This window comes from Ammospiza nelsoni, chromosome 2, assembly GCF_027579445.1.
Source record: "Ammospiza nelsoni isolate bAmmNel1 chromosome 2, bAmmNel1.pri, whole genome shotgun sequence".
NCBI lineage: Eukaryota > Metazoa > Chordata > Aves > Passeriformes > Passerellidae > Ammospiza > Ammospiza nelsoni.
In genome coordinates this window covers 1,615,056-1,630,124 of record NC_080634.1, presented here as the reverse complement: position 1 = coordinate 1,630,124, position 15,069 = coordinate 1,615,056, and the positions used below count along the sequence as shown (strand labels likewise).

Sequence of the window (15,069 nt, the reverse complement as noted above, 5' to 3'; positions counted from 1 at the left end):
AAACAAGGGATAGCAGGAATAACTCTGTGCCATCATCAACACAATTCTGGTGACTGAAAAGAATGCTTTACATATATATATATATGTAAAGATATAAAAAATATATAAATTAAAATGTAAATCTACGTTAAGGTTCTGTTCCTGCACTATACCTACACTGGATTTTCCCCTCCTGTGTGTTTACTGATGGTAATGTCATTAACTTTCCCATCAAATTTTAAAATGTTTTCTCAATAAAACAGAAATTAATTGATTTTTAAACTTAAGGAAATCTCAAAATCTACAACTTGTTGCACTGGCATATTTTATCTTCCATGGAAAAAAAACAGAAAACTGATTAATAAGTAACTTAATGAGTAACAACCAAACACTACTAAAATAAAATAGCACCAATCCAGTAATCAAGTGGAGTCCATCATCTGTATGGGACGCCAGCCACCTACAGTTTTCCAGAATCCAGCTGGACAAGCATTTTTCCTTATCTAAAGCACCAAGGTGTTCAAATATTGCTATTTATTCCTTCTAACACAATGTGGAAGGGAATGACCCAGCTGAGCTGCACTGCTGGCCACACACACCACGAAACAGAACAATAAATGTTTGAGGCAGCAGTTTTGGAGAAGTCTCAGAAATAAATCCCTAGGATCTAAAAGTTGATGGCTTTCCTTTCTCCCTCCTTTTTTTTGGGAGTGAAAGCTGGCTAAAGGCCTTTTTCTGTATAAAACTGAACAAGTCACCCACTGTGGATGCAGGGTCTGACACTGAATAATCATTTAGGGGAGATTTGACTTAAACATTCCCTGTTGGTTTGGTTTTTTGGGGTTTTTTTGAGCTGTCAACACATCCTGGTTTATCCAGGTCTGAAAGCAAACTTCCAAGGCTGGAAAGAGGAAGAAGGGAGTATAGTTTTTAAAAATAGTTAAGAACACATCTACTTTACCCTTTAAATAATCCCCTGAGATAAACAGCTTCAGTAGCCAAGAAGCTCTGCCCAGTTTTCCTTACATCCCTGTAATGAACTCCTGAGGGTCCAACATGAAATCTGGATCCCTGGGGTTGGGGATTGCTGTGGGATGGAAAGGATGACAGGCTGCTCCTGCAAACCCATGTTCAATCTTTTTAGAGTGTGAACACAAGTTTAGGTGTTTAATTATTGAACAGTAAATAAAATGAGCTCTTCTCTCTTTTTTTTTTTTTTAATTATTTAACCAATAGAGACCTTTCCAACAGTAAAATTAAGGTCTGAGACACAGAAAAGGAAGAGTAACTTTTCAGAAATGTCACTACCTAAAATACAATCACACATAGCCCAAAACCACTTTAGTTACTGTGCAGGAGGTGCAATCAAACAGTTTTTCAAAGTCCCAGAGGAAAAAAAGGAACACTGTCTCCTATGAATTACCTATGTGTGCCCAACATTTGACAACCACCTGAACCAGCTCAATTGGAGAAAATTTAATCAGCTGAATTAACCAACTGAACTCTACAAAGAATGACATTCCCCATACTTTTATTTCTACATGGGGTTTTTTTTAATCAATACATTTTCTTTTATTATTATTATTATTATTTTCTTTTTAATTACACTCTCCTGAATACCATTTTCAGGCAAACCAGTGATTTCTACTTTACCCAAAGTTATGGTCTTTTGATTGTAACAGAGAAGATGCTTATTATTAGGCACAGAGGCAGAGTTATGTTGGATACAAAGGATTTTTTTTCAATTGATGGCTCCAGAACAAATGCAGGGCTAACAGAGAAGGTACAAAAATGCAAATAAAGGCAAAAGAAATTTAAGAGAAAAACAGCTTTTGAGCTGTTTATGGCCCACTAGAAAATACAAGGGATGATGTTCATGCACCAAATATTTGCCTTCTAAGCTCGAAGCTTTAGGGATTTAAAAATCCCCAAACAAACACCCCCAAACCCACATCCAGAGCATTCCTGGATGCAGTGACTGCTTGTAGATCCCCGCACAGCCCTGTCCAGCAGTGGTGTGCAAACCAGGATGCATCTCCTGAGGAACTGACACCAACCAAAAGCTGGGAGGAGAGCACGGCACCCCCACTACCAGGGCACTGGTAACGGCGGCACCATTACCAGGAGCAGGGAAAAAGGCCAAGCAGGCGGCTCAGGCAAGGCCTGGGCTCTCTCTGAGAACAATGACATGTTTTCCATGAGGGATGCAGTCTGGGAACCAAGATACTTAAAGATTTTCCAAGTTTCAAAGTGAAAAGGGCCTCAGCAAAACACAGCTTGGTTAAGGAGGTTGGAACAGGAATGTCCTCTATCCAAAGAACTTTGAGATGTGTATGAGCTGTGCAGAGCTAGGAAATGAAGGAGTATTGAATTCCCAGGACAAGACATAAGGAAAGAGGTGGAAAAGAACTGCAAAGAGAGGCGGAGCAGCCTTGGCTGGCACGGACTCATGACTCAGCGCTGCTGCTGCTGCTACTTCAGAGGCCCAAAGTTTCCACTGTGCATATTTTGAAAGCCTTGGGTTGTGACTTGCCTGCCCTCTGAAATCCCAGGAAAAAGAAAAGCAGCTGCTGGGAATGGGAGGCTGAAGGGCTGGATGTGTGTGGAAAGAACTGAAACACTGAGGAAGCTTGAGAAAAACCGAGGCAGCAGAGGAAAAACAAAAGGAACTCAGGGATAACCCCACAGGCTGCAGGATCCGCTGCCTGGCGCACTGCTGGGGCTGCATGGCAAGCAAAGAGCAGCTCTGAAGAATGAAGTTTTTCATCTGCAAGCAGAACCACTTACAAGGATCCACATTCCAGGCCCTGGATGCTTCTGAGCGCAGTAATCGGAAAGAAAAATATCGGCTAAAAGCAGGCTCAGAGAAACTTGCTTGCATCAGTTCAGCAAAAAATGGGGTTTCTTTATGAAGGGCTTTCTTTGTAGGAAGAGAGTAATTCTAAGCTTAGCAGCCCCTTTATAAGGAACTAGATGTTTTCACTGAAAATAGAAGCTGACAGTCATCCTCTGTTCTTAGAGAAATATTATTTTAACCTAAAGAATTCCATAAAAACTGCAGCAGATAGCTTAGCATTTTTAAAAGGCTTCCTTTTAAAATTCTTTTTAAATGCTACAGTGTAGGGCATTTTCATTTTCGTTCTAACACAACGACTAGTGAGACAAGACCAAAATCAGATATCCCACTTTCCCCCCCACTTTAAGTTCTGACACGTGTTTTTTGGAGACAGAAAAGTACATGAACAACTGAATGCAAAATCTACATAAAAAGAGAAGGTCAACGATAATATTGTTTGGAATGTCACTCATAGACCCACAGCCTTTGTTCCAGGCAAACTATATTATATTAAATGTTAAATGGACATTTAATATAGAGAATTCTAAAGAGCGTCTTGTTTGGGGGGAAAAAGGGAAACGCGCACTAAGAGGTTGAACTGTGACAAGTGCAGAATAGTATCAATAATCCCATTATAACATCTGAGTTGTCAAACTTGTCTCTACAAGTTATTCTAAAATTCACAATAGTGTTCCTAACCATTTATGAAATGGAGCAGCTCAGTCTTTGTGGCCTTCACGGCCACTGATTCTCCATGGTTTTTTGGGAAGAATGGCCTGAATAGCCACGGGGTCCTACACTTCATTTTCCTGCCCTGCTTATGGATATCCCAGTGCTTTGAATGGAGAACATAATCCAAAGGTGGTACCAGGCAGGTGTTTTCTTTCTGGAAGCTGCAAGTTCTGCTGATGCATTGTGCACCACCATGGCAGAAAGAACCAAACCAGGCCATCAATATGCATGATCTCCACGCCACGCTGGGAGTGGGAACTGTGGGCGCTTGGAATCCTCTCCCAAAAAATGGAAAGTTGGCTGTGCTGAGATTTAAAACAAACTATCAAAACAGTCCAGGTTCCAAGTGTATCTGAAATCACAGGCATTCCACACCAAACATGAGATTTTTCAAGGATATGGCAAGGAATGAAAACTTGAAGTGCTCATAAGCCAGGTTGAAACACAGGTCTTGCTCTGAGTTTTTTTACCTCATGAATCCAAAGCTCGTTTAGAAAACAGCAGTGATTATCCAAAAGAAATATCCTAAATTAAGTCACAGAATCCCAGAATGGCTTGGGTTGGAAGGGAACCCTGAAGATCATTCAATGCCACGGCAGGGACACCTTCCACTATCCCTGGTTGATCCAAGCCCTGTCCAGCCTGGCCTTGGGCACTTGCAGGGATCCAGGGGCAGCCACAGCTGCTCTGGGCACCTGTGCCAGGGCCTGCCCACCCTCACAGGGAACAGTTCATGGGTATCAACCAAAGACATCATCTCCAAGCAAGCATCAGCCCCCTCTGAAGGCTCCCCACCCTCTCTGGTTTGCAGGGTCCATGAAGAGCAGGAGGAAGCCCCATGGAAAGCAGCACCATTGGTTTACAAACATATCTGCCTGACATGGTTGTCTGTGACAGATGGGATCAACCACAGCAAGATTCCAAAGGAAGGAAAAAGAGGAGCCTCACAACCCTAAGGATCCATAGGGAAACATCACTCAGTGCAGGAATAGGCCTGAATGGCTCTGGCATTTTTGTTATTGGATCCAGAGGTTTCTTGGATACAGCTTTTCCCACTCCCCCAAGCAGACGTGCCAACCAAGCTTCAGGCATCAACATCCAAAATAAAATCACACACAAAGATTCCCTGGGTCTGCTGCCTTCTCCCACAGCAGGAAAGGTGGAATATTCAAGTCAGACCTTGGACTGCAGGATTTCAGTAGCTGTCCTCTCTGCACAGGTAAGAAATGAACTCTGCTGAAAGAAAGAGGTGCCACATTCACACACACAGCCGCCACTGGGAAAAAATATAACTTTATGGATAAAAACCAGCACAAAGTCTCCTCCAGGAGAACATTCCCCAGCACTGGTGGACAGAACCATGGTTTTCACACGCAATTAAACCAACACTGCTAAAATGGTTTGCAACACTACCAATAAAGTAGTAATAAGGTACCTCAAAGCCCTGCCACACTTCTGAGTGGCGCACATGGAGCACCTCAGGTCTCCAAGGTCACTCCTTACAGGCTGGGTTTGTTTGTTTGGCTGGTTTTGGAATATTTTGCCTGTCTTCTGAAACAGACACAAACCAATGCTTGCAGACACTCAGTGAGCTCATTCCTGGAAAAAGATTTCACTCTGAGTGTTTACTACTGTTTCCTACAGAAAGTTTGAAAATATAATAAATACACGGATGGGTTTCAAAGTAATTTGTTGTCTTTCAAATTAATTGCTATCAAATATATCCAGATACAGCAGCCATTCAGCTCAGGATACCCAGGATGGAAATTTCAACATAATCCACTCACATAGTACAAGTGAAAGTTTCTCTGCAGAGAGATCACAGAATGACAGCTAAATTCCTTCCAAAGATAAGCCTGAGATAAAAGAAAAACCAACCTGGTTTCTGCATATGGGCTAATTACAAACTAAACTCTCCTCACAGGATCTGGAATACAGAAGATTCCAATTCCCTAAAAGATGAAGTGTCTTCAGTCTTAAAAACACATCTTCCATACACACACAAAACCTCATTTCCCAGGTTTTTTTAAATTACTGCTTGACTACAAAAGTCATCAATTTCACCACAAAACAAAACCAAGACAAAATATCTTAAGTAATAAAGAAATACTCTAGAGGGAGGTTTAGCACTGCAGCAACGCTAAAATCATCCTCAGAGGAAGAAACAAGTAACTTCAGTTCACCTGTTAACAAAACAGCTCCTGAGCAGTCAGCCCACGATGGCTGCTCCTTGTTTGTCCCCAGGTCGGGGACCCACCCTTAAAGTCCACAATCTCTTCCTGCTCTCCCACAGCAAGCTCCCGCATCCTTTGGGACTAAACTGCAGCCCGTTCTGCCCCAGCTGCCTGAGCTCATGGAAAGCTGCTTGCTGCAGGTGCCTCCAGTCATTTCTTCCTGCCGCTCCAGGGTTCCGTGGCTCGGAGGCAGAGGAAAGAACTTGCTTCTCCCTGGGATTTTTGTTTTGTACTCCAAGCCTGTTGCAAGGCTGTGTTTGCCAGGCTGCAGCTGTTTTGCCCGGTGGGATGCAGGAATGGACCCAGGTGACTGGGGTTCCGTGCTGACAGGGTTCTACTTACAGAGCTCCCCAGCACCATCCCCAAATATCCCAGCTGTTCCTGAGCAGTGTCTGCCATCCTTCTGCTCCTACAGCCACCACTGGAACACTCCCATAAACCAGAGTATTTTCAAAAGGGTTTAGTATCCATTCTATCAGAGATTTGTGGTACTTTGGTAAAATTCACTCATTTTCTCTCCTCTCGTTCCTTACAAGGGTACCCCCATCACCTTTCCAGTCTTCACATCATAAAGTTAGTTTTCACCAAGTGTTGGAATACATGATAAAGAACAGCAAAGGAAAAAAAAAAAAAAAAAAAGATCCACGGCAGAAGTTACTAAGACATGGTGGGAATGTCTGATTTTAACCCTTTACTATTTTAATCCTCTGAAAAATTGTTCAAAATTTTGGACAACTTGGCACCTTGTTAGAACATGGTAAAAACAATGGTCAGCTCCTCTTTTGCTTTTAAACAATGGAAAACCAGTACATTCCAGCAAATACATAAATTACATATAAAATACATATATAAAGTTATAAAATAAATCATGCTATGTATCTGCTTTATATATTATGTATACACATGCACACATTATACTGACAAAAAGTGCCATAGCAATATCGTAATTTTTTAGGAAATATTAATGCATGTATTCTGAAATGAGTGTGTTTTCTAGGTCTGGCGAGACACAGGGTGAGGGAAATGGGTAAGGGTGACCACGGTGTCTGCTTACATCCACCTCCCCACCTTTCCTGCTCCTCTCACTCCACCTCCAGCTGCTTTTCCCTCTCACATCCATTTCTTCTTATTTAAGGCTCCTCTCCTGACCACTACCATGGATATCAGCAGCTGCCAACAGGACTCTGTGGCTGTAAACTACATTAAATTCTCTTTTCTCCACATCTGAACATGTTTTAAATGCATGAAGTTTCTCAGCGCCACAGCAATCAACACCGAGTGCCCTGTCCCCTCCTGATGACAGATAAGCTGGTTTTACTGAGCACCCACAGCTCTTCATTGCTAATTTAACCTCTGAAAAACACAGAGAGGAGAAAAAAATCCTAACAATTACTGCCTCTTTAAAAAAGAAAATCTGAACAGACACTTCTACTTGTGCCTCCCTTGAAATGTAGCTCAGGGAATGGGCTCTCCCACCTTTTTTGTGGAACATCAGTGCCTTTGGTGGAGGTACTACAATTAGAAACTCATTAGCATGCAGGGAAACTCAACCTCCTTGAGGTTACTTGCAAATTCCAAGGGGCCAGGCCATGCTGATTGCCTGGAGTCACGTTTTACTCTGAAACAACGATCATGAAACATCAAGCAAAACCAAAACATGGCAAGGAAGGTCATCTGTGTGTTCCCAGACTGTTAGAGACTGGTCTCCTGAGTTAAAAGTGTGAAATAATAGTAACTGCAGCAGAAATGTATTTATAATCTCAACAAAAACCCCCCAAAAAACCAACATTTTACCTATTAAACATGCTGGGTAAAACAGGTTTTTTCGTAGGTAGCAGCAAAAGCACACATTCAGTAAACTTTTTTTCACCATATGAGTATTCTCAGGCACTGATTTCAGGTAGCTTATTAATCATGGAGAATAGCTAATAATAACAACATAAAATTGCAATTTAAATGCTATTAGCAGGCATACTGTTAGTGGGAAATGAGAACCTTTCTGAGCTCTCATTTCTGAATATTAAGGTAAGCCTCTAAGCATATATTAAATAATGCAGGACCAAAAATACAAGTGGAAGAGCTGAGTGCAGAATCCCAACTGATCACTAGAAAACTGCAGAATTGCTGATACACTGAATCCTTCTCCCATTTTTACACAGCCTAGAAAAGCCAGGAAAGAGCCCACTGGAGATGGGCAATGAGCAAAAAACAGCTCCAAAAACCTTCAAAGGCAACAGGTGAAAACACAACGCAAAAAACACTGGACAAAATAAGAGCAGGGAAATTTAAATCCAGGCCCTGTAATTCATGACATACATTTGCACCACTTACCATGTAATTAGGGGCAAGTTATAAACACTGGGCTGGGGTGTTTCACTTGCCTTTGGACAGGTTCTCCTGCTCCCAACAAAAGCACTCTGTGTTTAGAAACTTGGCACCCAAGTGCAGGGCACCAACCTACAATTTTTTTTTTAAACCAACAAAGCCTTCAGTTCTGGGAAACTGATTTTCATTGGCCACCCTTCCACTGCTTCTCACTTGCCAAAAAAAAGTCAGATGTCAGAATATTCCAAATTCCCTAAGGTGACAAGAGGCATTTGGAGAGAATCTGTGAAAAGATTTAGAAATCTGGCTTCATAAACTACTGAGCAATTCCAGCTCCCTTTAGAAGTGGTTTAAAAGGAATATCCCACTGCTGATGAACGCAACTTCCCATTTATTTGGAGCAAAACTTAGCTCCCCAAAAGGCTTTATGTGAAATTTTATTACCACCTCCAAAACAGAAACCCTTTTAGAAGAAGCATCCAACATTGTTTTGGAGCTGTGCACTTATCAGCAACCCAAGGAAGCGATCCCACAAGACTTCATTCACAGGAACAGCTATTCAGTGACTCTCAAATCCTGCAGCTGCATTGCTGCAGAGCTGGGGGGTTTCAATCCAAGGAGCTGAAAGCCTCAGTTGTTAGGTCGGAGCTTTCCGAAGTGCAGTGTAATTATTTTTCCAACTTATCAAGACTATTCCCTAAATGCAGTGACTGTTGTGTCTCTGCATATAAAAGACATTCCCAGTGTCTAATGGATAAATGCGTTAAGAACTGGTGTTACATTTTTTACATCATTTAAAAAAATATCACTCAAGAACACATTTTTAAACCTCAGTTTCAGGAGGCACCATCACTGAAAAATTCAGGTATTTAATCAAATTTAATACAGCTGCCAATGGAATCGATACTTGCCACGGTAAACTCGTATCTGGAGGAAGAATGGGAGCACCAATAATTTATGGCAATAATGTCAGTGAGGGGGCTTATTTCAGCACAAATTCCACGTGGTGCAGGAAGGGTTTTCAGATGGGTTTTAGGCTGAGAAGACATGCAGAAAACCCAGCACTAAAACCCATCCATCAGAGGCACAGGAATCATCTGTTCCCCCCTGACAGTGGAGCCTGGCCCCAGAACAAGCGTGCTCTGAGTATTTTGGGGGTGATGCAGCACTGGGGGCTGGGAGGATGTTTAACATGACATCCTACAAACTGCACTTGGAAGCAGCCTGGCGACAGCTTGTGTTCTCACATTCCACGTCAGGCTCATCTCCAGTTGGATTTATGGCACACTGAGCTCCACCAGCTCACTCCCTTGGATTTTATTCTACCTTTAATCTATTTTAAAATAAATTAATGTATTTTTAATCTGTTGTACTTGGACTTAAGCTCCAAGAGCCTTTACTGTAAATTAAACAGGCAGCTGCCCCTTATTAGATGCTTTCTAATTTTGGACTGGGGGAGAAAAAGCAATCCTCCCTCTTTTCTCACAAACAAATCAAAATTCATTCCACTCCCTATCACAAGCATGAGGCCAAATCCGCTTTTATTTCAGATGAATGGGAAGCTGCTCTTACTGAAGAATGTGAATTTAAATTTATTTTGGATCGAAGAAGCCAGAACATTTCCTCTCCCTCTAATTGACCTGATTTTACCTTTCACTCAAATTTCACACTGACTTCTGAGAAAACCACATGGAGTTTGACTTTGTAACAATTGGGAAAAAATGTTAAAAATGTTTTCTGTACTCGAGAACTTCCTCCAGTCAAAATACATGAAAATATAGAATGGGCCTAAGTCCTGTACAAATCAATCTCATTCAGAACTTCAACACATTCCATGGTAAGTAACTTATGGAAAGATAAATCATAAAAACATACACCATGGTAATTTGCTGATTAACAAATCATTCCAACAGAACAATGCCACAGCTATCAAAATTATTCCAGAACCTACCTGTGCATATTCTTTCTCAATTGCAGCTCTTTTCTGACTGAATGCTCTGAAAGAAAAGCAAAGAAATTCTGTTAGAACATGAAGCAAATCACTCCAAATTCAATAATTTAGTCAAAATCCATTAACACAGAGAGCAAAACTCTACAAATTCAATAATTTACTTTAAAAGGAGCTTCTGCTGGACAGTCTGCAGAGTGAAACAGCAACAAAAAAGGGAAATGGTTTGACAAGTGCACATCAGTAGCCCAGCAACGATTGTGTGTGCACTTCACATGTGTGATGGCTGAATTACCAAGTTTTATTGGGCAAACTCAGTTCCCAGGACTACTCAGTTCCCAGGCATAAATAGCATTTTCTTAATGAAAGCTCGTCAGCTTTCCAGTGGTACAGCCAAGGGAGCAATTTGGGAGCACAGAACAGGATTTGACTTTATGTATCTAGACAGACTTGCTCAATTTTCTTCAGACTTATTTTGATCAGAGTTATTTTCTTTAAGCTATACCACAAGCTACTCAGCTTAAGGCTACACCATAGGCATAAAGAAATCTAATTACATTGAAATTAGTTACACAATAACTCTGGTGAACGTCAATAAAAAAAATTACACCTCAGGAACATCCTGTAATTAAGTTAACTCAATAAAAAGGAGTCTGGACAGGCTCCTTTTTTTCCTGCCTACTCCACTTCATCCATGAAAAGTATCCATCCACATGCTACAGGCTCAGCTTCCCCAATGGGATGTAAAAACAAAAGTTTAAATGCACCATGATTGCTTAAAATTCTTCCCAGAGCAATGACAGCCCAAAAGATCTGGCTGATTCCCATATGAAACACCTTGACAGGAATAAGTGAAGTTGGCTGGGATGCCTGTGAATGAATTTCCTTTATAAAGCATTCCAAGTATTCCAGCTAATACTATAACCCAATTTCTTTTAGCATCTCCTGTTCCAAAATCCAATATCCCAGTCAGTTTAGCAAACACCTAGAAACCACAACAATTCCTCTGAAAAGTTCACTTTTCTATCAGAAGTACAAAGAACTGCACAAGTAACTCCGAGGAATAACCAAAATGTGTTATCAATATTGAAGAGGTAGAAGAAAACAAGTGCCAGTCTTTGGAACAGAAATCTGGGCATATTTAGATAAATAAAGACATGTTCCAATTCTCAGCTAACTGCATTTCAATCAGGGCTGAGTTACACCAAACCAGGATATGAAGTTGTGTATTTCACCTGAGCTTTCCCCCACCCCATTCAAACCAATTCCTCTTAAATTAATTGCAAAACAATTACTGTGACAAGCGGGAAGCCCCAGATACCCCCCCAAAATTTTCTACATTAAAAGTTCTGCACCAGAGAGGAAAACCAAAAACATTCCACCAACCCTTGTGTAGGATTACAAAATAACATGGGAATCAAACTGACTCCCAAAACCAACTGAAATCTTGGAACTGGATCAACCACAAGCTCTGGCAGGAATGGATTGTACAGCAGCACTTCCTTATGAGAAATGTTTCAGTTTTAGATTTTGTTCTGTATTTGACAGGGGGAAATAGGTGGCAAGATGCTGTATGCAATACTGAAATTTGTTTTGCTGGATGAAGAAGGAGGTTAAGCATGGAAAGGCTGCTGGGATCAGCTGCCTGCATTCCTTGGTGCTCCCTGTGGCTTCGGGGCCGTGCTACCCGCCCTGGACCAGCACAAAGCTGCTCTGAACCTCGGCACAGCTCATCCAGCAACCCCTCCATGACAACTGTGAATGGATTACAACACACGATGGAAGGGGAGACTGAAGGCAACACATTTTCCCAGGAGAAAATTATTCTGAGCAGGGAAAAAGAGCATTCTGACTAATAAATGCATCATAGTTTCTTAACTTGGGCACTGTGAAAACTTTGACGTGTGTGTCCAGATTTTATGTGCAAAGCTGGGATTGTCTTAACCTTATTGCCCTTCAGGATGGGCTTTCAAATCCATTCATTTAAGGAAACATTTGTTTCCAAGAAGTAATAAAATGTTCTCTAACTACTGGTAACTTTTTACAACATGAGTTAGTGAGTCTGCAAGAAAGCAGGAACATTATTTTGTGGTTTTTTAAACTAGGGAGCATTAATACTTACTTTTACACCTTTTTCTTAAAGTAACCATTAACTAAGTGCAGGAAACACCAGAACTGCACTCCCCAAAAAGGCATTTTAGTTTGAGGACAGCAATTCCTACATATCTTGTTTATCCTATCAACATCAATGCAATACATTTATTCCCTTCTCCCCCTTTTCACTCAGGCTCTGTGAGACCAGAGAATTCTAAGAGAGCAGGAGAAAGAAAACTTCTCTTCCTGCTATCCCCACATTGCTAGTAACACTTTTTCTAGTGTTGAGCCCTCACTGCAAATTCCCAACGCCAAATTTCAACCACTGGCATGTATTTCCATCACTCATACCCATTAAAGGTAACAGATGCTATGAAATATTGAGCTATCTCTTTATATTCCCATCGTAGAAGAGCATAACAATGTGAATTAAAGAGTCAGGTCAGTGGAGAATCATATTTCATTAAGTTTTCCTACAGGGAAACAGGAGAAACAGATGGGTTTAATTATTTCATGATGTCCACTTGGGCTGGAAATGTGTAAAGCTCACACCTTCATGAGAAATCAATACAAGAACATGAAAATACACATCAGTGTTTTATAAGACAATGTTCCATCCGCCAATATTGTGCAGTTGTACAAATCTGAAGATCAAAGTCACAGCTTGCACAGCAGAAAGTTAAACCCAGTGACACCCTGCAAACCAGCAAGTGAATTAGTCACTGTATCAAAATTTAATTCCATGCAGAGCTATGCAAAAACGTAAACACACACTTCATGTTCAGGGCTCCTGAATAAAAGAAGAGGCTAAATTTGCACCTGTGAATGTATTTCTATTCAAAGGCTGAGAAATTCAACAAGGAACCAGGCAAGGCCTGAATCCCATTTGGAACAATTTCTCATGCAAGACGAAGTTAATGATCAAAAACCCAAGGTATTAACTGGAAAATTCATACAGCTCACCTGACACCAGCAGCTTGTGTCTGTGGGTTTTTTGGCTATGAACATTCAGACTAATTGTTTGAAAATTTTAATGAAAAATTTTAAATCCTTACAATTAATACAAAGCCTCAGAAAACAGATAAATATCACACCCAAAAGACCCAAAAAATTAGGCTAAAGAAACACACCTTTTGACTGACCTTGACCTGAAATTAATTCACCCCATCAAAAATTCCCAAAGTAAACCTCCCTAAGAATTGCAGAGCACATTGCAGCTGGGTTAAAACTGACTCAATCCAGCACCACTCGAGAAGATGAATCAGTGAATTTTGAAATACTCAAAAATTTCCAGCTTCCCAGAAAGCAGATCAAGGATAATTCCTGACAGCTAGAACACAGAGCAGTGGAAAAATACGACTTTACAACTTGTGCTTATAATGTACACTGGGAGCACACACACTCAGTGTGCAATCATATCCAAAGTAATACTATCCTGATTTTTTTTTAGTATACACTCACTCCAAAATTTTCCATTAAAAACATGAAAACAGACAGCTCTCATTATTAAAAAAGAAAATAAAAGAAAAAGGGGAGCAGCTGTTTTTGTCTCAGTGACAAAAACCACTCCATCAGCTTTAATCAACCCCAAATAATGTTGATTTTTTTTGTATTTATTCTTTCTTGCCTTCTTTTTAAACCATCCCAGACTTGAAATGGTTTTGAATGATTTTTAGTGGGGCACAGGGAATAAATAAGCATATTGCATTACCGCTGGCAGGATAAAGGTGAAATTTAGGAATTGCTGTCCACAAATCACTCCTGACCAATCTCTGTAATGGTGCAGACATGCAGGGAAGTGTTTCTGCCCAGGATGGCACTGAAATTCCAGCCTGGAGTCCCAGCCTGGCCTGCTGCTCAGGGCTGGGATGCCCCTGAGTTTGGAATGGCTTTGCTGACCTTCCAGAGGTTCCTGCCAGCCCCGGTCAATGTTCTCCCCCAGTTTAACTCCTCCGAGTTGCCAACAGCCCCACGCCCCATGCAGGCTGTGACAGGAGCCACGGAGCAGCACCGACCCACCGAGCTCAGAGGGATTCCAGCTGCACCTGGCACTGCTCCCCACCACTCCCATCTGGGGAGCCAGCCAGCTTTCCACCCAGCTATCACTCCATGTGTCCCCAGCGTGGCTCTGGAGGTGCTCCAGGACTGTGCCAGAGGTCTCCCCAAAGCCACCATGTGCAACACAGCACTGCCAGCTTTCCCAAAAGCCAATCAAGCACCTTTTGCCCTTGGGAGTCCATGCTGGCTGCTCCAAATCACCTTTGAGCCCCTTGAAGGAATGGAAAAGAAGCCTCAAAATTGTTTCCAGGAAGTTTTCTGTGTATTTACCCAGGAATGAAGGTAAAGCTGCTGTTCCCAGATCTTCCTGCCGGCAGCCTTTGAAAATGAGTCCAGTATTTGCCTTCCTGCAGCCATCAGGAAGCTCTCCTGACTGCCATGACCTTTCCAAGGTGCCAGGGAACTATCCCAGTGCAGCTCTGGAGTCCCAGGAAGCTCCAAGTCCTGCTCTGTCCAGTTCCACTGGACAGCTCACAATGCTTGGCTGGGATGGAGGTAATTTTCTGCACAGTGGCTGTGCCTGGGATTTGTGCTGAGAACACAAAGTTCTGGACACAGATAACTCAGGGATGTTCCCATTATTGCTGAGCAGTGTTCACAGAGCTCAAAGCCCTTCCTGCTCCTCACGCCACAGGATGGTTTGTGTCGGGAGGGACCTTAACAATAACCTTGTTCCACCCCCTGCCATGGGCAGAGACACCTTCCACTATCTCAGGTTGTTCTAAACCCCATCCAGCCTTGCCTTGGGCACTGCCAGGGATCTAGGGGCAGCCACAGCTGCTCTGGGTTGACCTTGTTTGGTTTAATTCAGCACTTTTACGTGGATATCTCCTCTCACTTTTCCCCAGCAACATGAAAAACGC

At 41.8% G+C, this 15,069-nt stretch overlaps 1 protein-coding gene across 2 annotated transcripts in view; it reads right to left on the bottom strand.

The window, feature by feature from the left end:
- The window catches only part of FCHSD2 (FCH and double SH3 domains 2), a 119,259-nt gene that overhangs the window by 83,671 nt on the left and 20,519 nt on the right, over positions 1-15,069 (bottom strand). For both annotated transcript variants that reach the window (XM_059466595.1, XM_059466596.1), the window contains exon 3: positions 10,058-10,103. In XM_059466595.1, coding sequence (XP_059322578.1) covers positions 10,058-10,103 — 46 coding nt within the window. The remainder of the gene's footprint in view (positions 1-10,057; positions 10,104-15,069) is intronic.